The sequence below is a fragment of the Cygnus atratus genome, chromosome 6 (assembly GCF_013377495.2).
Source record: "Cygnus atratus isolate AKBS03 ecotype Queensland, Australia chromosome 6, CAtr_DNAZoo_HiC_assembly, whole genome shotgun sequence".
NCBI lineage: Eukaryota > Metazoa > Chordata > Aves > Anseriformes > Anatidae > Cygnus > Cygnus atratus.
In genome coordinates this window covers 19,905,828-19,927,156 of record NC_066367.1, presented here as the reverse complement: position 1 = coordinate 19,927,156, position 21,329 = coordinate 19,905,828, and the positions used below count along the sequence as shown (strand labels likewise).

At 44.1% G+C, this 21,329-nt stretch overlaps 2 protein-coding genes across 8 annotated transcripts; one reads left to right on the top strand and one right to left on the bottom strand.

Moving 5' to 3' along the window:
* Positions 1 to 755: 755 nt before the first annotated feature.
* Positions 756 to 16,644, bottom strand: CFAP210 (cilia and flagella associated protein 210). Of its 7 annotated transcripts, none has more exons than XM_050711709.1 (10): positions 16,530 to 16,638; positions 15,428 to 15,654; positions 14,986 to 15,159; positions 14,699 to 14,892; positions 14,291 to 14,447; positions 13,154 to 13,293; positions 12,621 to 12,813; positions 11,995 to 12,159; positions 5,095 to 5,205; positions 756 to 1,158 (listed from the first exon to the last, which is right to left on the bottom strand). In XM_050711709.1, exons 1-9 carry the CDS (start codon positions 16,582 to 16,584, stop codon positions 5,104 to 5,106), a joined length of 1,407 nt encoding a protein of 468 aa, XP_050567666.1. In that variant the 5' UTR covers positions 16,585 to 16,638; the 3' UTR covers positions 756 to 1,158; positions 5,095 to 5,103. The 7 variants fall into 7 exon arrangements, with proteins under 7 accessions (XP_050567666.1, XP_050567664.1, XP_050567665.1 ...); XM_050711707.1 differs by having other exon boundaries at positions 5,099 to 5,205; XM_050711708.1 differs by lacking the exon at positions 11,995 to 12,159 and adding an exon at positions 5,767 to 5,931.
* A 79-nt stretch (positions 16,645 to 16,723) lies between these two features.
* Positions 16,724 to 20,875, top strand: PHOSPHO2 (phosphatase, orphan 2). Its single transcript, XM_035536873.2, has one exon. The coding sequence runs from the start codon at positions 17,152 to 17,154 to the stop codon at positions 17,875 to 17,877; it is 726 nt and encodes a 241-aa protein (XP_035392766.1). The 5' UTR covers positions 16,724 to 17,151; the 3' UTR covers positions 17,878 to 20,875.
* The last annotated feature ends 454 nt before the right edge of the window (positions 20,876 to 21,329 follow it).

The following is a 21,329-nucleotide window of genomic DNA, read 5'->3' as shown; positions in this document are numbered from 1 at the left end:
TGCATTTAGATGTGCTTGAGCATTTTGAAGTGGTTTTAGTATGTTTACACAACTTTACAGGCTGTTGTGATTTAGCATCAGAACATTCCCTCTTCAGTTGAACCAAGATTGATACAGTCTTACTGAAGATGGGAAAACTCAGGGGTTTGTTTCATGCTAAACTAGATGAGTAAGTTACAGATGGAATTGCAGCTTCCTACTACAGACTGACAAATGACAGGCTATTGAGTCTAACATAAAAAATGCAGCTGTGTAATGAAGCTGATCTACTGTCTTATCACTGTCATGTTTTTGATAATATTTCGAAATCTTATATCTTGTACTTAAATATGGTAGTCTTTTGGGAATGGGTCTGTGAAGCAGAATGGTTCTCACCAGTTACAGGAGATGTACCTATCTGATGTTATGAATTTAAATACAGCATTAGGACAGCTGACAGACATTTTAGAACCAAACACAGGCATGAGCTTTGATCGCAAGGGCCCCTAGACCAGTATCCCCTCCTAGTAACCTGGCTGTGCCAGCAGCAGTGTTTAGGAAACTGCAGAAAAGCATACTCTACCTTTCTTGCATTTCTTACAGTCAATTAAGAAACTTGAGTGCTAGACAGACAACTGTCTTGCTGCAGGCACCTTTTTCCCCAGAAAGGATTAGAGATTCAGCCACTTTTAATGTAGACTTCCTGTTTTCCATTGCATTCTCCACAGTAAAATTAAGTAGAAAACTGTTAAGAAGAAACACACTCAGCATTGGTATTACTGCTATGGGCAGCTATTTTAAACAATTTAATTTTATTATTTGCTCTTTTTTAAGCCAAAATGTAAAGTTTTAATTAAGCTTTGAGGTCTAGTAACATTAGAGTACAGCACATCCAACATCACAAGTGTTCATGTTTAGGTTGTTACCTCTTGACTTCCTAGAAACTGAATCTACTGCTTTGTTTCATAATAAAAATACTGTAGCTGCTGTGTAGCTATAGCTATGGTATTTGAGCTGAATATTGGCAGATTCTGGCAAACTGCATGCCTTCCACCATATTCCAGGGTTAGTTTCAGCTGTTAGGCACTGATAGATTATGCAGGCACATAAGGGTTTTTAGAAGACCGTGGCTAGCTTCTTATTCTGTAGTGGATGCTTCTGTACTTGTCTGCTGTATTTCTGAAGAAGAAAGAAACAGAGTTTAAGTCCTCCTTTGTAATTAGTAATCATTATTCAATGAAATATGAATTGAGGGGCTGTAATGAAAACAATCATCCTACAGCAGTAATGGCTTCATTTTCCCCATTTCACTGTATCAGTTGCTGGATGTGTAGTTTATAGATCTTGGTAGCCTCATACAGAATCAGACAGCCTGATCCTGTCTCTGGTCTGCATAGTAACTCTTGCTTACTTCCAGTAAATGTTGCCATGTTCTAGGCTTTACCTCTTTTAAAGAAAAAAAATCAATAGACCAAAACAGGCCAAATCAAGTGCTACTCATTTGGAATGGGGAAAAATTACTATTATATTAACTGATCTAGTATTGAATTTCATTGGGCCTGCAGTTATGCGTAAGGCCTGCAGTATATAAAAGAAGTGTACATTTCTCTGGATAATGTATTGGAGATAGGAAACCCAGAGAAAAAAAAATAAAACCATTCTGGTTTATACAAGATGATATCAAGCAGCTATGAAAAACTATGCTTTAAGGCTGTTTTAGATCTTTTTAAAGATTAGTTTAACTGATTAAGTGGTGGGTTTGAATCACTTACATATCCCCTTAGGTATCTAGCACATTTCCTTTGTGGGCTCTCACTCTTAATTGCAAAGGCCACGATAGACCAAAACCAAAAAGCTTAGATTGTACTGATGGTGCTGCAAGAATGCCAAGGGAATGACTAGATAGATGGCACTGCCAGAACAAGGAAGATTCATCAGAGACAAGGATGCATTGCCAAGAACAAGGAGGAAAATTACATATTATTTATAGCATTTTCCTATTTCAAGAGATACCAAACATGTAAGTCAGTAACAGGACTCTGAAAAAAAAATTAGCTATTAAAACAGAATGAGTTCTTTGGCCTAAAACCACCAGAGACTTAGAAAACGTTTTCAGGAGTAACAGCCTGTCTGTATTGGCACCTGAAAATGTCAATCCTTAATCACCCCATGGTGCCAACTCTACTTTTCAGTGGTAGATTATTTCCAGTTGAGCATCCTCTTCAACCTTCCTCTGAGCTAAGCAGTAGCAAAGACTAACATTAAAGAACTTGAATTGAACTAGTAACTCTACCCTACAGAACACTATCTGACAGTAAAGAACTGCACTGTGAGTGAAGTCAAACCAACCTAGGACAAGGCATTTTTGAAAACTTCTGTTCCACTTCCTATGTCAAAATTCCATTAGATCTGAAGAGACAATACTGCTAATAGCTATGCAGGTATGAGTCGCGTTACTCTTGAGAACATCATGCTTGACCCTGGAAGCCCATGTCTCCATACTTAAGTTGCCAGTCTATTTCCACAGAGTTGATTGAGAGGTTTGGAAAAAAAGGCAGTTGGATTCAAGAGGTGTCTGTTTCAGTCCCTCTGAGGGGACTTGCCTTTCTAAGGTCCTAGCCTTCTTACGGGACCACTACCTCTGAAATTAGGTGTAGTATGACCTTCTGAAGCAAGGCAGCACACCAACAGAGAGGGTAAGATGTTGAGCAAAACTAGTAATTCAAGTTTAGTAGTCATTTCTCAAAGCATATTCTGATTTGCTAGCTATTAATTAAAACTTTGGCTAATAGCCACTACAAGTAATGACAGTAGGCATTAGAGAATACCTCCTGCTTAGCAGATTTATCAGCTGTATTTGAGCTTCCTGTATTTTGTTACCATCTTTAAGTAGTGGCAGAAAAGTACCCCTGGTGGTCAGGTACACCAGCCTCCTCCCTTACGTGCTACATCTTCAGAGCCTTCCCAGGTAATGACTCTACCACCTTTCTGGCCACTCTGAGCCGGTGACCATGTTCCTGCCAAAAGGGGAATTTTCATGACATTATCTTATCTCCCACATCACTGTTGTATCAATCACCTGACACTACTGAGACAAGTTTGGCTCTGCTGTATTTGTACCACCCTTCAACGAGCTGCAGGCTGTTCTATATCCTTAGCTGCCTCCTTGGCAGACTGAACAAGCCCAGCTTTCTCAGTTTCATTTATTTCTCATCTCAGGCTGTTCAATAGCTTTCATGTTTCTGCTTGCACAAGGAGCTGTTCTCTCAGCTTCTTCCCAGTCCTTTTTTCTTCCTTTGTGTTCTTCAATATATCAAACATAAAACTGACTTTAGTCTTCTGTATTACTCTTGCAAGAAGCTTTCCATTCTTGCTTTTCAGAGGTAGGAAAACTGTGAAGAACAATGAAATGTTACCAAAATGCTTTGTCACTAAAAATTCTAGAACCTCAATTTAATTCCATGATCTAAAAACACTTCTTTGCAGTTTTACAGGGATCACCAACAAGAGTTAGTCATTTAAAGCAAGCACACAAAGCACATGTATCTTTGGAAGTCAGTAGTATAATGTGATCAATTCATGCTGTTTTTTTCATGCTGAATGTGGTCAAATGAATCAACGCTTAGTGCATTTAAAAAATGCATACGATTCCTACACTTCACTTTATGTATACTGAAAGGAAGAATTGTTTCCTGGTGGCTGAGTTTGGTATTTCTGTAGACGCAGGAAGTAAAAGCAGGTATAAGACCCCTGGAAGCAGGCTGTAGATTTCAAGTGCAGACATACTCTACAGAACAGGGCTTTTTCAAAAAAAACTGAGCAGGAAATGAGGCTGCAATCCACCTTGCTTCTTGCTGCTGTGGAAGTAGACTAAGACCCATTTAACTCACCAATTACACAGTAGTCAGCACATGCAAATGTGCACTTAGCGATGCATTTGGAGCATTATCAAGCTCTGCAGACTTTCAGCACAACTCTTACTGTAGTCAATGATTCTTCTCAAGGCTTCAGCTTCTGCCATCCAAAAGCTTTATTAAAAGTTTGCATTGTTTGCTTGCTGGAAAGAGTTTGAAGTAATAAAAGAGCACTGACTCAGAAAGAAGGGAAATAAATTTAAAATTTTTCATTAGTGAAAAAAATTTAGAGACTATTTCAGAAACTAATTGCCATGCCCTCTTTCAAAAAAATCATTTCCACTCAAGTCAATTACTCAAAGATAATTGGAAAGATCTCTGCATGACTTTTAGCTAATAGCGCAGCTGTGCTAGCGGTTGTTTAGATCAGAAGAGAGTTTGAGATAGGTCTCTTGATTGTTCCTACTTACTGTGCTTTTGTTCACATTCCGGAGTGATCATAAACTAGACCCTTTTGGATAAAACTTCAACATGTGCTCCTACCAGGATGGGTACTGAGCCATAACACCAGATGAGCACTATTCTGGACAACCCCCCTGGACATGCATGTGCATCAAGTTCTCAGTAGCAACGTCCTCGCTCCACAAACAGGCCCCTTTTGGGCCACCCTAACTGAAGTGGGTATAGAGCATCAGCTGCACCTAGCCAGGTCCGGCTGTCCAGAAACAGCTCAGCAACCCACACCACAGGAGGTCTGACCAACCAAGACAGCACTTGGGTCTGTGCCAGCTCTGAGGAGGTCTTGGCCCTGTTCTCAGGCAGGGCTTTGAGGGGCATGCAAGCTGCAACACTCCCACATCGTTCCAAGCATTCGCTCAGCCCGAGTGAGATGAGAGCTCACATACATTTGTCAGGAGGAATGGGGATGGTGTTGTACCAACCAAACTTCCCCTCACACACTTTTTTTTTTTTAAGTATACTGTATGTAGATATACTTCTCCACTTTCACAGGTGTCTATTTAACTGAAGCTAATTTTAAGAGTCACTAGCTGATATTTCACCACATCCTTACTGCATGGCTTCCATGTTCTTTCATAATTTTCTGAAGCAGTAGTTCAGCTGAGTCCTGACCATATTCTGTACTATCTTAGAGAGAAAAAAGGAGAACTAAAACCTGCTTAGAAAGCCCACATCCACATTGTGTTCCCTCCGTGGACATTTGGACAGGAGAATAAAAGTTGTGTGCATTCATGGCACTCACTTACTGTCTTTATCTCCTAAATTTTTGCTCTTTACAAAAAGCAGCCTCTCTCTGAGCATCATAATCCAAGTCTGCTTGTTTTTCCTGCTCTTTTTTTGCCTTCTTTTCTGCCTGAGGAAGAAGAGAGAATAACAAAGGGTTTTTTTGTTTCTTAAAACACTTTTTCCAACATGCATTGGAAATTTGTATCACTTTCAGCCCTACAAGATATGGAAAAACGCAAACAAGTTTTCACAAAAACAGTGTTACCTTATACAACACACCTTGAGAGGAAAGGTGTTGTATAAGCAGCTCCCACACTGGGACAGTGACACCACAAGGACTTGAAGAATGGGGTCACATGCTCAGGGGAAATGCAAATGCAGAAGGGGCATCTGCATTCCTGAGTGGGGTCTCCTGAAGCCATAGCTGCTAAGTGCTGATCTCTTTCTCATCGCCTGCCCTTCCAGGTCATCCTCCCAGACCAACAAGGGCTGAGAAAGCCCAGAAGAGACTTCTGTGCCACTGCTGAGATGTGACTGGCCCCCAGTGCCAACATCTGCAGTGCATACAAGATTAAAAAAAAAAACAACACAGCATGCTTCCTCTCCCAGCCCCTCAGTGTCTTGTACTGTTGCTTTAGATGCATGCTACTTTCTGAAGGGGCTGACAGGGTACAGCACTTCTATTTACCATTTGCTGGAGCTGAATCTTCTGTACTTCCATACTTGCATCACGTTGTCTTTGTTTCTTGGCTTCTTCCCCTTCCAGGTAGATGCGGTTCTTCTCCATAAATGCATGGCATTCTTTTTCATTTTCTGCTTTTTCCTCTATCTCCTTCTCCAGTTTCATCTTCACCTGAATTTTACACAAGAGAGGAGGTTAGCCAGCTAGCTACCCTGCCAGTTTGAAGAGTCATGTATTGCCATCAGCCATTCTGCAGGCCAGATACAAAAGCAATAATGATGCAGCCCTGTATCAGCACTCGCTGGTAAGCACAATCATCGTAGCTGGCCAGTGTCCAAGCCCCGAGTTTCCAGCAGCACCAACAGATGCGTGCCCAGCATGAGGTGGGAGAGGGAGAGAACCCCAGGAAGATGTCAGCAGACCTGATGAAGCATGCTAATCTCTTGCAAGAGGATCTTCCCATGTGCCACTTGCAACTTGCTTAAGGAGTTGGGTGTAAATAAGAGGCGGCTGCTAAGTGAGAACATGCACAAGTGCCTAACAATTGCTATGCAAAAACACACAATGTTTCTAAAAGGTATTTAGAAGGATAGGAGAGAAAGAGGAATAAGAATGATTTTATTTTTTTTTACCACAGTGGCTCTGTGTTCAGCAATAGATTCAATGGCAGCCTTATTTTTTGCTTCTCTCTCTTTGGTTTTCATTTGGTATTCGTCTTCTACCTCTGCAGCTCCTCGAGCAAAACGTTCAGCTTCCATCCTCAATGTCTGATTCATCTGTCCAGCTAGTTGTTTAAAAGCTTTATCCTGATGCTCTTGAACTAGCCTGCAGTAGAACATGAGCTACCATAACATACCAGCAATATATGCTCAGCTTATCTGAGGCACTGCTCTAACTAGAGCCAGCAATCCTGCTTCCACCCTTCTATCTTCTCTAGCCACACAGGCCCACCCATTCAGCTCTTTGACATCCTTTTACTGACATGGCAAGTAAGCGCTCCCTATTTTTTTTTCGCATGCTTGCTTTTTGTTGCTATAGTGAGATGGATCACACAGGGAAGAATCCACCTAACCCACTGTCACTGCAGGCAAATGCTGGGAGCATTGGCTGGAAACAGGAAGCAAAGGATGCTTGTTGTGTTGGCTCAGGAACAGCATACCCTCTCAGCTAAACAAGTAAACAATATTTCCTCTATTACTGTAAGAATATTAATACTGTTGCCTAGTTAAGTCAAATATGTTCCTTCTTTCTCAGAGAAGAACAGGCAACACGCTGATGCAGAGATTTGCATTTCAGCATCTAGGCAACTTGAAGACTTGAGAGTTTACCTACCCCCACAGTACCAATTACTATAAAACTGATAGGGTTTCATCTGAATTGTCTGCCTTTTTTCAAGTTTTACTCACAGAAAGTTTTCTTGCATCAGTTTTGATTTTGCTGATGTAAGAATTCAGAGTAACATTTGTCACAAAATTTAGTTGAATCTTAACACTGAAAATACCTCCACGTACCTATTGGTCTCTGCGTCTTCTTCTCTTCTCAGATCAGCCATCATTTCTTTTCCTTTAATGTAAGCCCTAATCCGATCATCATCTTCGTCTTCTCTTTGTTTCTCTTCATCTTTAATTACTTTCTGTTCAGCTACATGCTCCTGTTTAAATGGAAAATAACTACTACTTTTATACAGAATGAGATTTCAGAAATATTGAATGGGGAAAGATAAATCTATCAGAGACTTCACGCCTAACCTATCATAACAGTTCTTTGATTGTACCAGTGGAGAATATATAGAACAGAAACAGATAGAAGAAAATACTCAGGACCTAATTATCACAAACGACCACAGAAGTAAAATTAGTAATGTACCAAGTTTAAGTGGCAAGTGCTTGGTAACAGGGGGCTGCAGGAGTAACCACTACAAATATGCAGTTGCAGCCCCAAGCACGATACCCTTAGGGTAGGCTTTCTTATACTTCACCAGCTATTCTCCCATCCCATGTGTCGTTCACACAGAACAGACTCTGAAGGACAAAAAACAGTATGTCTGTAGAACTGTAAAAATATAAAGCACAAGGCATTTTGAAATCACAGAGAAGCGGCCATTTTAGTGTATATTGATTTTATTGCACATAAAAGGTTGAAAGCAAATGGAATAAAATTTGCCTAACTGTGGACAGAACGGGTGGGGTGAGGGGCAGATGAGGGGAAGGAAGAAGGGTTTGAATGGGAATTCACTCCTCTTAGTCTCTTGCTTGCCAATGATTTGAAGTACCTCCACATCAGCCTCCCTGCTCAAGCAGCTGTTGGGGGAAGGAGGTACAGAGAATGGAAAGATAGGTGTAGTGAGTAGGTCTTCACAAATTTTCTAAGCATCTCTAATCAGAAAGGGAAAGACAAGATAAAAATAAAGTCATGTTCACAGACTCAGACTACTCCCTCCTCCTGACAATGGAAAAATGGGCTTAAAACAGGGTAGGTACGTGGAATCGAAATCCAGGTATCAAGCCAAGAATATTCCCTGATGTCTACAGCAGACTTTTTCATTGTAGTCCAGTTAAAGTTCAGGTATCACATCAGGACTTTCAAGAGGCCCTTCCCAAAAACAGACAAAAGGAAGACCTAGCCTGCAGCTTTCAACATCAGTATGTGACCTAACACTGCTACTGAAGCTACCAACAAACCTCCTGTTGTCATCAGGCCTGTTTATCCATAGCCCTAATGCAATTGTTTCATTCTATACAGCTGCGGTGAAGCGAGCACTGAACTCTCTGATTTCCTCCTACTTACATGATGCAGCCTCTGGCGTTCAATTTTTTCCTCCTGTTCGTTTTCCTTTCCTCTCTGAATTTCCAGTTGGTACAATCGGTTGAGCCTTTGTATTTCTTCCCCTTCTCTTCTGTTTTCCAACTTAGCCAGGTCTGCCTGATGCTTGTGTTCCTGTATTCTGAAACAGGAAAGGAATAGAGTAAGTGGGGTGGGGATTCCGTGAAGTGAGCAGATAGGGATTCTGCATGTCTACGGGTACCTGAACACTGAAAAATCTGGCATTTTAAAGTGAAAGTAGAATATCGGATCAAAATAGAATCACACATTTTTAGGTGGTAGCTGCAAATCCTTCAGCCAGAGTTGACTTCTGGCATAAAGAAGCACTTAGAAATTTCCCAATTAAGTCAGTACTAGCAAAAGCAAACTTGACCAGCAGATGGGTTTGAGTAAGAGATCCCATTTGAGCATCTTAATTGTTAGCCCACTGCCTGCACGAGTTCGGCCTTTACCATCTAGTGGCAAGCTACTACTTCCAAGCAGTGCCAGCACTGACTAAGACAAAGAGCGGCCCTCAGCCCACGCTGGCTGCAAGTATGACTTATTATGGGCTGGGACAAGCGGCAACTACACGGTGTTTTGCCTCAGGGAGCCCAGGGCGCGGGGAGGGCCCGACGCAGCGCCGCGCCCGGACCCCCGCTCCCCCCGCACCGCACCCCGCCGCCCGCCCCGGGCCGGGCTCGGTCCCGGGGCCCCTTGGCAGGCTCCGGGCGGCCCCGACTCACTGCGCCAGCTGCTCCCTGGCCACGGCCCGGCGCTCCGCGTAGCGGCCGCGCTCCCGCTCCGCCTCCCGCTCGGCGGCGCCCGGCTGCTGGTGCTCCATCGGCGGCTGCCTCCGCTACAGCCCGGCCCGGCCGCGGCCTGTCAGGGAAGCGGCGCTGCCTGACGAGAGGCGCGATTCCCGCCGCCGCCGCCCCTTTCGGCCGCTTCCAGAGCGCGGAGGGAGGCAGCGCCTCACCCGGAAAGGGCAGAGCGGCCGCACGGGGCGGGAAGGGCAGGGCGGTGGCTTTGGCAGCGGCACCGCCCCGACCCGCCGGCTGCTGACGGCACCGGCGAGCCCAGCCCTGGGGAGGAGCGGGGCGGTTCCAGAGCCGGCGGCTGTGGGCTGCGGGAAGGTAAAGAGAGAGCTCCTCTCGGCCCTCACCTCTGGGCAGCCCCTTGCCTCCTTCCAAAGCCTGCCTCTGTCAGAAGCCGGGCTCAGAGTCTTGAAGGCACCCACAAGACCCATTTTCCAAAGTAAAATATTATCAGACATCCTTTTTAGGAAACCCTCCTAACTTTTTAGAAGTCGTTCCCCGGTTTGGCCGAGAGAGATGGGCAGCTCGGGGCGTGAAACGGGAGTGGGGGGCAAAGGCAGGCTGTGGGTGCCTTGGGTGGCGCTTCCAGTGGGCCCAGACTGGGGGAATAGCTTGTTTGGAGCCCAGGGTGCTTGCAGGGGAAGTCATTATCTGAACCCCTAATTCAGTCCGTGCCATGTAAATACACTGGTAAAACTTCAGCAAAGAAACGAACCTTAGGGAGCGAGGTGTGTACGTGGCTTGTGTTGGAGAGTAGGCCCCAAAGAGTTCGGTGCTGGCTGAGAAATCTGAGAAACGAGTTTAGATCTGACTTTACCTACTGCAGATTGAATCACTGTTAGTCTTTTTGAAAGGCTGGTCAAACTAGGTTGTTTCTTGTTGCCACGGTATTTTTGTAGTAGCTACTTACAGCTATATTGGGGCGTACTTGCCTTTTAGATGACCTTTTAAGGGCTGCAACCAAACCACGTTCATATTTTCATATAACTAAATTACAGCGAGACATTAATTTTATAGAGGTGGTTGCAAAACACTATAAAAACTGCAGTACTGTAAGTATTCTAGCTTCTGCATGTATTTGGTTGCTCTTTTTGTCCTGTAGATTCTGTAAATTTTTTTATTATTATTTTTTTTCTTCTCTCATTACGGGGAATACTGAACTGGAAATAGGCTAGTGAATAGTGTGACTTTTTGCACCCGTGTTGGGAATTTGTATTGAATTAATAGGCTGTAGGGCTGAAAGACCTGGGACAGTAAATTTTTAGAAAAATCATAAAAATGTAGCAGCAATAGTGGGCCTTTGGCAGGAACAGGTTATGTTGATCATCAGTTATATGGAGTGCATTGCTGTCTCTAGTTAACTAAGCTGACTTTCATGAAATACAAGCTAGTGATTTTTGAGAATACACTCAATTCTCTGGAATTTATTTTTTCAAATGGTCTTCCAGATTCATAGGGTATATTTAATGTAGATCCATTTGCAGTCTTGACTCTGCCCATAAGGTTCAAAAAGGTATCTTTTTAACCACATGAAAACTACTTCTGTCTTTCCTTGCTATATAGTTTCAATGTTATTTCATATTTTTATCTTCCTGTGCAGTAGTACAGCAACAAGGAGGTAACTGGGTCTCAGCAACATCCTGTACTTTAAAACTAAGATTTATTCCCTTGCTTCCTCTGAAAAATGGCCCACATCCAAGTCCTCTTATATCTCTGGATGCTTTGAGGAGAGGATAGAGATTATGTGTAGTCTTGGACTCTGATTCAATAACTTGCTTGGCATAGTTCTGAAATTCACGCTCCCTACGAAGTGCAATAAGCTGTTTCTGAGCATTGTAGTCCAAGTCTGCTTGCTTCTCCTGCTGTTTTTTTGCTTGCTTTTCTGCCTGAAGAAGAAAAAGGGATGACAGCTTAGTATTTCTTTCACAACATAACAATCTGTGGAGTCTTCGAGAGGGTAAATTTACAAGAGATCTGAGGTGATACTAAGTAGTTGATATTTGTCAAATATCATCCCTCCCAAGTTCTCTCACCACTCACCCCACCACAAAAAAGGGTACATTGAATAGCTGAGTGAACATCAGCATTTGCTGCTGCTCTTTGGAGATCTGCCCAGAAGATACAAGAGACCAGCAGCAGTACATAATAACCCAGGACAAGAAGTGATGTGTCATTGCAAAACAGCGTTGACTTGCACAATACCCCCAGAGAAGGAAAGGCTTTGTATGAGCGGCTCCCACACTGGGACAGTGACACCACAAGGACTTGAAGAATGGGGTCACATGCTCAGGGGAAATGCAAATGCAGAAGGGGCATCTGCATTCCTGAGTGGGGTCTCCTGAAGCCATAGCTGCTAAGTGCTGATCTCTTTCTCATCGCCTGCCCTTCCAGGTCATCCTCCCAGACCAACAAGGGTTGAGAAAGCCCAGAAGAGACTTCTGTGCCACTGCTGAGATGTGACTGGCCCCCAGTGCCAACATCTGCAGTGCATACAAGATTAAAAAAAAAAACAACACAGCATGCTTCCTCTCCCAGCCCCTCAGTGTCTTGTACTGTTGCTTTAGATGCATGCTACTTTCTGAAGGGGCTGACAGGGTACAGCACTTCTATTTACCATTTGCTGGAGCTGAATCTTCTGTACTTCCATACTTGCATCACGTTGTCTTTGTTTCTTGGCTTCTTCCCCTTCCAGGTAGATGCGGTTCTTCTCCATAAATGCATGGCATTCTTTTTCATTTTCTGCTTTTTCCTCTATCTCCTTCTCCAGTTTCATCTTCACCTGAATTTTACACAAGAGAGGAGGTTAGCCAGCTAGCTACCCTGCCAGTTTGAAGAGTCATGTATTGCCATCAGCCATTCTGCAGGCCAGATACAAAAGCAATAATGATGCAGCCCTGTATCAGCACTCGCTGGTAAGCACAATCATCGTAGCTGGCCAGTGTCCAAGCCCCGAGTTTCCAGCAGCACCAACAGATGCGTGCCCAGCATGAGGTGGGAGAGGGAAAGAACCCCAGGAAGATGTCAGCAGACCTGATGAAGCATGCTAATCTCTTGCAAGAGGATCTTCCCATGTGCCACTTGCAACTTGCTTAAGGAGTTGGGTGTAAATAAGAGGCAGCTGCTAAGTGAGAACATGCACAAGTGCCTAACAATTGCTATGCAAAAACACACAATGTTTCTAAAAGGTATTTAGAAGGATAGGAGAGAAAGAGGAATAAGAATGATTTTATTTTTTTTTACCACAGTGGCTCTGTGTTCAGCAATAGATTCAATAGCAGCCTTTGTTTTTGCTTCTTTCTCTTTGTTCTTTTTTTCTTGTTCGGCTTCTTTTTTTGCAATGTCTCTAGCAAGACGATCATCTTCCATCTTCAATGCTTCACTCATTTGGGAAGCTAATTGGGTGACAATTTTGTCCTGACGTTCCTGTGTTAGTCTGCAGAAGAACATGAGCTATTGTAACATACGCACCTAGTCTACCTGAAGCATTGCTGCTACCAAACCCAGCAGTTTTCTCTTCCTGCCACACAGCTTGCACTTCTGTAAATCTTTGTACTTTGAAGAGGGGAGAGATCACACACACACACACAGACCTATAACTAATGAACCTGTGAAAGAACTTCCTTTTTGTCCTGAATTCTCCACTTCCCTATGAGTAGAATTTAATTGTAGAATAACTGTGATTTTTTTGTTGTATGATCAGCCTGAAAAACTTGAATATGACAACTGTATAATTCTTAAGTTAGATACGTTTGATACTCAAACTTTGTACCTACCTACGCATTTCAGCTTCCTTCTCTTTCATCAGCTTGGCAATCCTTTGCTTTGCTTTGAAATGAGCTCTAATCCGATCGTCTTCTTCCATTTGTTTTTGTTCCTCTGCTGCTTTGATTATTTTCTGGTCAGCTACATGCTCCTGCATAGGCAAAACAGTCCTGATATAACAAATGAAGTTCAGAAAATCTAGACCTTTGGCTGCAGCTTAAAAGAACCACTTCGTCTTCTGTTCTCTCTTCATGTTTTTTTCAAAGAGAGCAGAAAGGAAAGGGATTCTTCCTCTTATGGCTCAAACATGCATGAAGGAGATGGTAGATAGGAGAAAGGAGAAGGGGAAATGAGCATCAAACTGCTGCTCCTCCAAACCATTATGCAGATCAGCATGCAATGCAGGGAATATTATCCCTCGCTGCCATCCACACACTTAGAAGAGGGGGATGTGGAGAGGAATGGGACTGCATAACCCCACCAATACTTACGCAGACTGCTACTCCTGGCCCACCTCATCCAAAACTATCCCAGTTTGAGCTTAATCCAAATCCTAGCTGACGAGGAGTTTTCTAGAGTTCTATGTAAAAAAAATACTGTCTTTTGCGTGCTGGCCAAAAGTGTTGTGAGGCGTGTCTTGTTTGCATTTAGCAAGGTGTCTTTGAAGGTGAAGAGGGAGGGCAGCAGATCTTGACAACTTTTCTAAACATATCTAATCATAAAGGGAAAGACAAGTTAAAAAGGTATGTTTATGTTCACAGACTCAGACTACTCCCTCTTCCTACCAAATGAAAATGGGCTTAAAACAGGGCAGGTACACAGTACCTCAATCCAGTTTTCAAGTCAAGGAGACTGTTCCTTGATGTCTACAGCAGACCTTTTCATCGTACACCAGTCAGAGCATCAGGTGCTGATGTTACCCCTTCAGACAAGAGAAGGGACTTCCACCCAAGAGGCCCTTCTCAAGAGCAGACAGGAAAGACATGGCCTGCAACCAGCAATGTAGGGATATGACCTAACGTTGGTAAAGCTGTCAGCAAACCTTGTGTTGCCAGCAGGCCCATTTAGATAATATTAACACTATTGTTTTACTCCGAGCAGACAAGGCAAAACAAGCGTTTTGAACTCTCTGCTTTCCTGTCACTTACACGATACAGCCTCTGGCGTTCAAGTTTTTCCTCATGTTCCTTTTCCATTTTTCTCTGCATTTCCAATTCGTACAATCGGCTCAATCTCTGTATTTCTTCTCCTTCTCTTTTGTTTTCTAGCTTAGCCAGATCTGCCTGACGCTTGTGCTCCTCTATTCTGAAACAACGTAAAAAGGAGTTAAAAAAACGGGTTAGGGACCAAGTGAAGTAATGAACAGATAGGGATTCTGCTTGTCTATGAGTACTTTAAAGAAATGTGGTATTTTGAAGTGAAGTTGGGTATATTGTCAGATGTAAAGAACAGCAACATGGTGTGTAACTTTCTGTAAAACCTTATAGAATGTATTTGTGAGAAGAGAGTTTAAATACATAATTAATCAAAAGTAACCCTATTTTACTATTACTTACTGTTCCAACTGATCTCTGCGTAGTGCCTGTCGATCCATATAACGTTGATGTGCCTTTTCTTGCTCTCTGAGAATAGCTTCTTTATGCTCACGTTCTGCTTCTTCTTCCTTCTTTTTGTTAACATCTGGCTTGAACTTTTTAAATTCAATTTGAGCATCTCTTTCCTTTAGGACCTCAGTAAGTAGCAGTGCACTCTACAAGAGAACATTTCAATTAATTTGCATGTTCAAAGTGTTTAAAGAAATTCAGTACAATTTGAATTTAAATATTATAAGTTGTCAACAAACATGCAACCCTTTCACTCTTTCATTCTGATAGTATAGATAAGTTTTTGCTTGATCAATAGCTTCCTTCCGTTTTGCTGCTTGGAACTGTGCTTCTTCCAAATCAAGTAACTTTCTTTCTTCCTCTTCCTTTTCTTCATGTAATTTTTTGGCTTTAATTTTCCTTTGTGCCTGGCCCTATAATGCAGATAAAAATTCACTTTTTTAGAAATCACATTTAAAACTATGGATTAAAAATGTATAAACCATTCTGAAGGGGGTGCAGTGATTTTATTTTTTTTTAATTTTGCATTTTAGGTTTAATTTGACAATTAAACTATTTGTATGGAGCTTAGTTAAAATACCTATTTAAAAGCAGATGTTAAACTAAGGGAGTACACCTAGAAATATTATTGTGTTTTTGCCTATATGAATCACCTAGTTCACAGATGTATCTTGTACTTACCATAATGGTATTGGGCCAGTCTTTTACAGCCGCTTTGGAGCGTAAGTGCATTTCTTCACGTTCTTTCTTCTCAGCAAGGATGCGTGCTGCTTCTCTACTTATGCTGCCAAGATTGTCCTGCATCCTTTCCCATTCTGCTTTTGGCAATATAATTACTTGACGAAGATCTACTCCATTTGGAAGAAAACATCCATCTAGAACACTATTTTGTACAAAACTGTGTGATGCTATGTAGAAGGAAGAAAGGATACTGAGGTTACTTGGAATCACAAAATCCTAAATTCAAACCTGCATCAGGATTTCAATTCCCGCATATTATCAATACTGAGTTGTCCTAACAGTTACTCTCCCTGTCCCAGTACCCCAGAGCTATGATGGAGTATCTGTGACTGTGTTCTAAGTGCAGGCAGTGCATGTACTTGGGCCATGGTGCTGAGCGATGTAACTCTATGCACATTCATGTAACAGGTTTGGCCTGTGGTAACTAACGCCTCGCAGACGGTATTTGGCCACGGCGGCCAGGAAGCATTCGCAAGAGGAAATATCTGGGGAACGGTGCTGAAGCCGTTCTGCTGGGGGTGGGTGAGGCAGCAGTACGGGCACAGGCTGTGTCTGGCCGCCCTTCTCCGGTGTGCTCACTGCACCTACTGAAATAGAGCAGGCTTGTCCGAGCAGTGCCTTGAACATTTCCTTGTGTTGGGCTACATACACGTGTGCGGGCATTCCTACAGCCTTTAGGTCACCGTCGGGCTTCGTGCAGCGCCCTTTAGGTGGCCAGCTGTATTCCCAAGGGAAACTGTGCAGAGCTGCGTGCTGCCAGCAGCGCGCCTCGCTCCCCTGCCCTGCCCCGCACGGCGCTGCCCAGCCTGAGGCGTTCGGGGCTTTCGCCGGGGGTCGTGCTGCTGCTGGCAACCCCAGCCCGTTTCCAGGCGCACCTGCCTGGGGGGAGACCCGCCTGACTCCCCCTGCCCCCGGCACCCCGTGGCTCCCCCGGCCCCGGGTGAGCTCCGCCCCGCGCCCCCGGGACGGGCAAGACGGGTCCGGGCCCGGCGGGGGCCCCGGGGCAGGGCCCAGGGCCGCCCCCAGCGCCCCGCGCACTCACGGGGCAGCCGCCGCCGCCTCCCTCCGGGCCGCCCGGGCCGCGCAGCCGCCGCCATGTCCCGGGGCGCTGCCGCTGCCGGTGCCGGTGCCGCGTGCGCGCTGTTGCCGCGCAACGCGGCGGCGGCGGGCGGGGCTGGCGCGGGGCGCGACGGAAGCGGCGGGGCTGGGCCTGGGCCCGGGCCCGGTCCTGCCCCGCCCGGGCCTGTCCGCGCTTCAAGGAGGGGCCGCGGCTGCGCCACCGCAGCGTTCAGGCGGGCTGCTCCCCTCCGCGGCCACGGCGGCAGCGTCCGGCAGCGCTGCCCGGCTGCGGGAGCCCCGCTCGGTCGTGGTGGCGGCGCGGGGCCCGGCCGGTCCCGGAGCCCGGCTGTGAGATGGCGCCGCCGGGCCGGGAGCTGCCGTGGGCTGCCCGCCTCGGCCTCGGCCTCGACCTCGGCCTAACGTCCTGGAGCTGGAGTGGTCGCAGGCAGTTTCCTCAGTTTGTGTATTTGTCTTAGTTTCCTTTTCCCGCATCATTTTTCTCACCTGAGCACAAGATCAGGGTAGGAGTTCAGTAGTTTGTTTTCTATAAGTATTTCTCTGTTTTTTTTTCTTCTGTTTGTTCTGTACACTGCCCCTGGACAGCTATGAAATTTCTGTTGGTTTTTGACTTCGACCATACGATTGTAGATGAAAATAGTGACACCTGGATTGTGAAGTGTGCTCCTGGGAAGAAGCTTCCTAATGGATTGAGAAACTCCTACCAGCCTGGGTACTGGACAGAATATATGGGCAGAGTCTTTGTCTACTTGGGAGACAGCGGTGTCAAAGAAGAGGAGATGAAAAGGACTATGACAACGATCCCTTTCACTGCGGGAATGGGAGATCTTCTGCATTTTATTGGCGAGAACAAAGAGCTTTTTGACTGCATAATTGTTTCAGATTCTAATACAGTATTTATTGACTGGATTCTAAAAGCTGCCGACTTCCATAAGGTGTTTGATGAAGTGTTTACAAACCCTGCAGCATTCAGCAGTACTGGCTACCTAACTGTACAGAACTTTCACACTCACCATTGTCCAAAGTGCCCTAAAAACCTTTGCAAAAGGAAAGTTTTAAAAGAATTTCTAGATAAACAGTTGGAGCGAGGAGTAAGTTATACACAAATTGTATATATAGGTGATGGCGGGAATGACTTATGTCCGGTAATGTCTCTGAAGAAGAATGACATTGCTATGCCCAGGCATGGGTATACCTTAGAGAAAAGGATTTCTCAGCTCTCCCAAGATCACAGTCCTGTAGAGTGTTCTGTTCTGGTTTGGTCAACTGCTGTTGAAATAGTGTCTTATCTGAAGCTGCTTATAAGGGAATAAGTCAGATGATAAAAGGAAACCAATATAGTTATGCCTTTTTCTTTCCAGGAGAGAAACACTGCATGTGCATAAAAGCACAAAACTAGAACTGGGATGCCATCTGAACCTATGTTTTATAAACACGATAACAAAACTGTGTGTTCGATTTTGGCAATAGTGGGAAAGCCATATTAAAACGGCTTTCTGGTATACTACACATTCCAACATCAGTGGAAAAGAGGGTGGGAGGGTTGCAGGGGGAATTGCCATTAACCTTCTCCCTACCCTGAACCTTTACTGCCTGCATGTGAGATCTGTTCCATGTGCTCAGGGAAAGGAGTGGGATTAGTGCACAAAAGAAAGAAATAATTCTTTACTTATAAAGAACTTAATTTCTTAACTTGCCAGGAGCATGGTTCTGGAATCATTGGCTTTGAATACTATTTAATCAGGGTAAATGTTTAATTTGTAAATGACTTGGTATGCCTCTAATCTTGTTTGATCTGAAGATGCATTTATATTTTTAATATACTGAATATTTTACCAAGTAAAATTCCTTTTTAAGAGTTTTAATTAAAGACAATAAAAGTTACTATCAGTGACAAAAGCAACATACATGAATTGCGTAACGTATTCTGCTGGCCTGTGTGTTGTTAGGCACCTGTTTTTGTCAGGGCCTGGGGAGAGCGAACACAAGTGTAGGTGTCAGTCTTTGGATACCACTGTTTACATTGTCAGTCAGACCCCTTCTCTTCTGGAGAACAGTAAGAACGGTGCGGTGCTGTTGACAGGAGAGTCACTCTCCCGTTCCCCTGACTACCACCCTGACCGCGTGCATAGGGCTGCCCCTGGTTAGATCTTCACTGCTGCCCACTCGGAGCCAGCTGGGCGCTGTTTCCTCGATGGGTTTCTGCTGCAGCGCGCAGGCCCATGGAACGGTGTGTGTGTGCACGTGTTTACACGGTTTTGCCCGTTCACTCTTGTCTACGTGCCCTGCATAGCCCTCTCACGGGCTGTAAGGGAGCATCTCTGCCCATTCTAACTTTTTATTGGAATTCACCTGCCCTTTAGTAGTTTCAGGAACCATCTGTGACCATGGAGTCTTTCTCACTCACAGCGAGATGAGCCCTAAGACTTGTGCTATGCATACAGAAGTATGTCTCATTAAAGTCATGTGTTTTCATGCCAAATGTTTTCTTCATCTCCCAAAATAGGTTATAGTCTGCTATTGAACTGATGTCTATTCTCTACCCTTACGTGCCTTAGTAGCTGAGAAATTGGTCTAACTTTTGCAGTAGTTCAGTCGCAGGTGTCCAAGATGTAGTTCAGCAACCTAAAATTGCTGTAGCTGTCATCTTCTGTGTTGTCTGTGCAGCACTCTTCTCATTTTCTTATGGACACTTGATGTTGTCAATACCTTCTTTTTCGAAGTTGAAGGTTTTTAGGGGTGGTCTTCCCTGTTTTGAGGGGAAATCTTGAAGATTTCTTTTGAGTACTGCCTTGTACTGGGGTTTAGCCCTTCACCTATTTTAACTAATTACAGCAGGTAGCTTTAGCAGTTTGTTATCTAAGGTGTCCCAAGTAATATACTTGACTTCTTAGGGGCACAGCTTTAATGCTGGATAGTTGATAGCTGTCTGAGGTGTTTGTATTAGAGATCTTACCTTGTTGGCTCGTGTAAGGGCACAAAGACAGCATCTAACTGGTGGGCCTCAACAGTTTTAAGTTTTCTGATTTGCAGGTTGTACAAAAGTGCTAATGGCTGTTGCATAGCACAATATTGTGTGGTTACTTTTAAAGTTGTGTATGTCCTTCATTCTGGATGTGCCGCTAAGTGTTAACAGGTACTGGTCCAATCTCTTCTGTGCTCTTCATAACCTAGCTGCAAAATAGTTTGCCTTCTGTTTGTCCAGTTATTGTCCAGATCTCACTTAATGCTTATTTAAAAAGCAAAGAAACAAACAAAAAAGCCCCAAACACCTAGTAATATGAATAATTATTCTTTTTTTTCCCACTTACATTAGGTTTCCTAATATTCTTTAGCCGTAGGAACCTTATCTTGTAATTTGCTCTATTGCTGAATCATTGAGTAAGACATTAGTCTCCATAATCAAAAAGGAATTGTTTTTATTTTTTTGTGATAGAATACAGAAGCAGGAGATGAGAATAGATTAAGCAAAGAAAACTAATTGAAAGATTAGCTATTATGATTCAATCACTTCAAGTACAGGGTAGAGCTGATGCTATTTGCTGGACAAAGTGTGTGTTAGAGACAGAAGGAGCTTTTCCATTCCAGTAGGTAAGCCATTAAGCAATTAATGAGGTCTTGTGTTATTTTTTTCTCCTCTTCTGAAAATAAAAAAGAAATCAGTTTTCTGAAGCACCACAATTACCACATTTTTCCACATTTGGGTATAAGGGAGGGGAGATGTGTACCTCCAGATTGTGAAGTCAGCTTCAGCTGATAACACAACCAAAAGAGAAAAGAAGAAGATGGAGCAGATCCTTCAAAGGGTACATGTTCTGTACTTAGTGTTGCTGACCTGACTTGCTGGGTGGCTAAAACAGCATGCCCTGGGGGGGGGTGGGGGGTGGAGATGTCCAGCTTCTGGGGAAATGTGGTAACTTAGGTAAAGATGTTAAGGAATGCATAATGGGAGGCTGCTGTGCATATGGGAATTTTTCTGTATGGTAACAGATCTGGTACTACACACAAGCTACTGTAAGGAGTACTTAGCTGTAATACTATGCCCTGACCTTATGTGCTAGTAGGGTGGCCAAGAGCTGAGAGAAGTTCATGCATATCCATAGGAGCTGATGAAATGGAAGGTGAAAAATAGCAGCAAAACAAAGCCGTTGGCTTGGGGGCATACAAACAGACTTGGGGCCCTACAAGGGAATGCTCCAGAGAAAAATAAAGTGGAGTAATGTAGCTGTGGGAGAGGCCCTGGTGAGGCTACTGCTAATGCCTGGGTTGCACCACAAAAGTCATTTCCTGGGCTAACAATGCAACAAGAGTGCTTGGAAGAAAAAAAAAAAAGTCAAAGATGTGTGAAGGATTTGTTGGGTATTTTTAAGTCTTGCGCTGCTACATAGAGGCCAAGGGAAAGTTTGAGTCCTGTTGCAGCCTGCATGTGAGCAAGGGTGGTGGAGGAGATGTCTGTATACACCAAGGGTGGTGGAGGAGATGTCTGTATACACCTTCCCACTCAGATTCCTTCTTCAGTTCATGCTTTTGGTGGGAAACCGGAGGAAGTACCACCAGTAATGCAAAGAAAAAAAATGATGCTTTTAAATCTGTGCAGAGCAGGAGCCCTCCTAATTTCTCCCTTGGGGTTTGCAGGCACGTGGCTAATAACAAGAAACACTTCCCTCCGCTTGGTAAAAGGAGCACTTGCAGTGCAGGGCGAGGAGAGCCTGGCTGGTGGATCCAAAGGTCCCAAGTCCCACTGCTGCTAAGAGGGAGCCCTGGC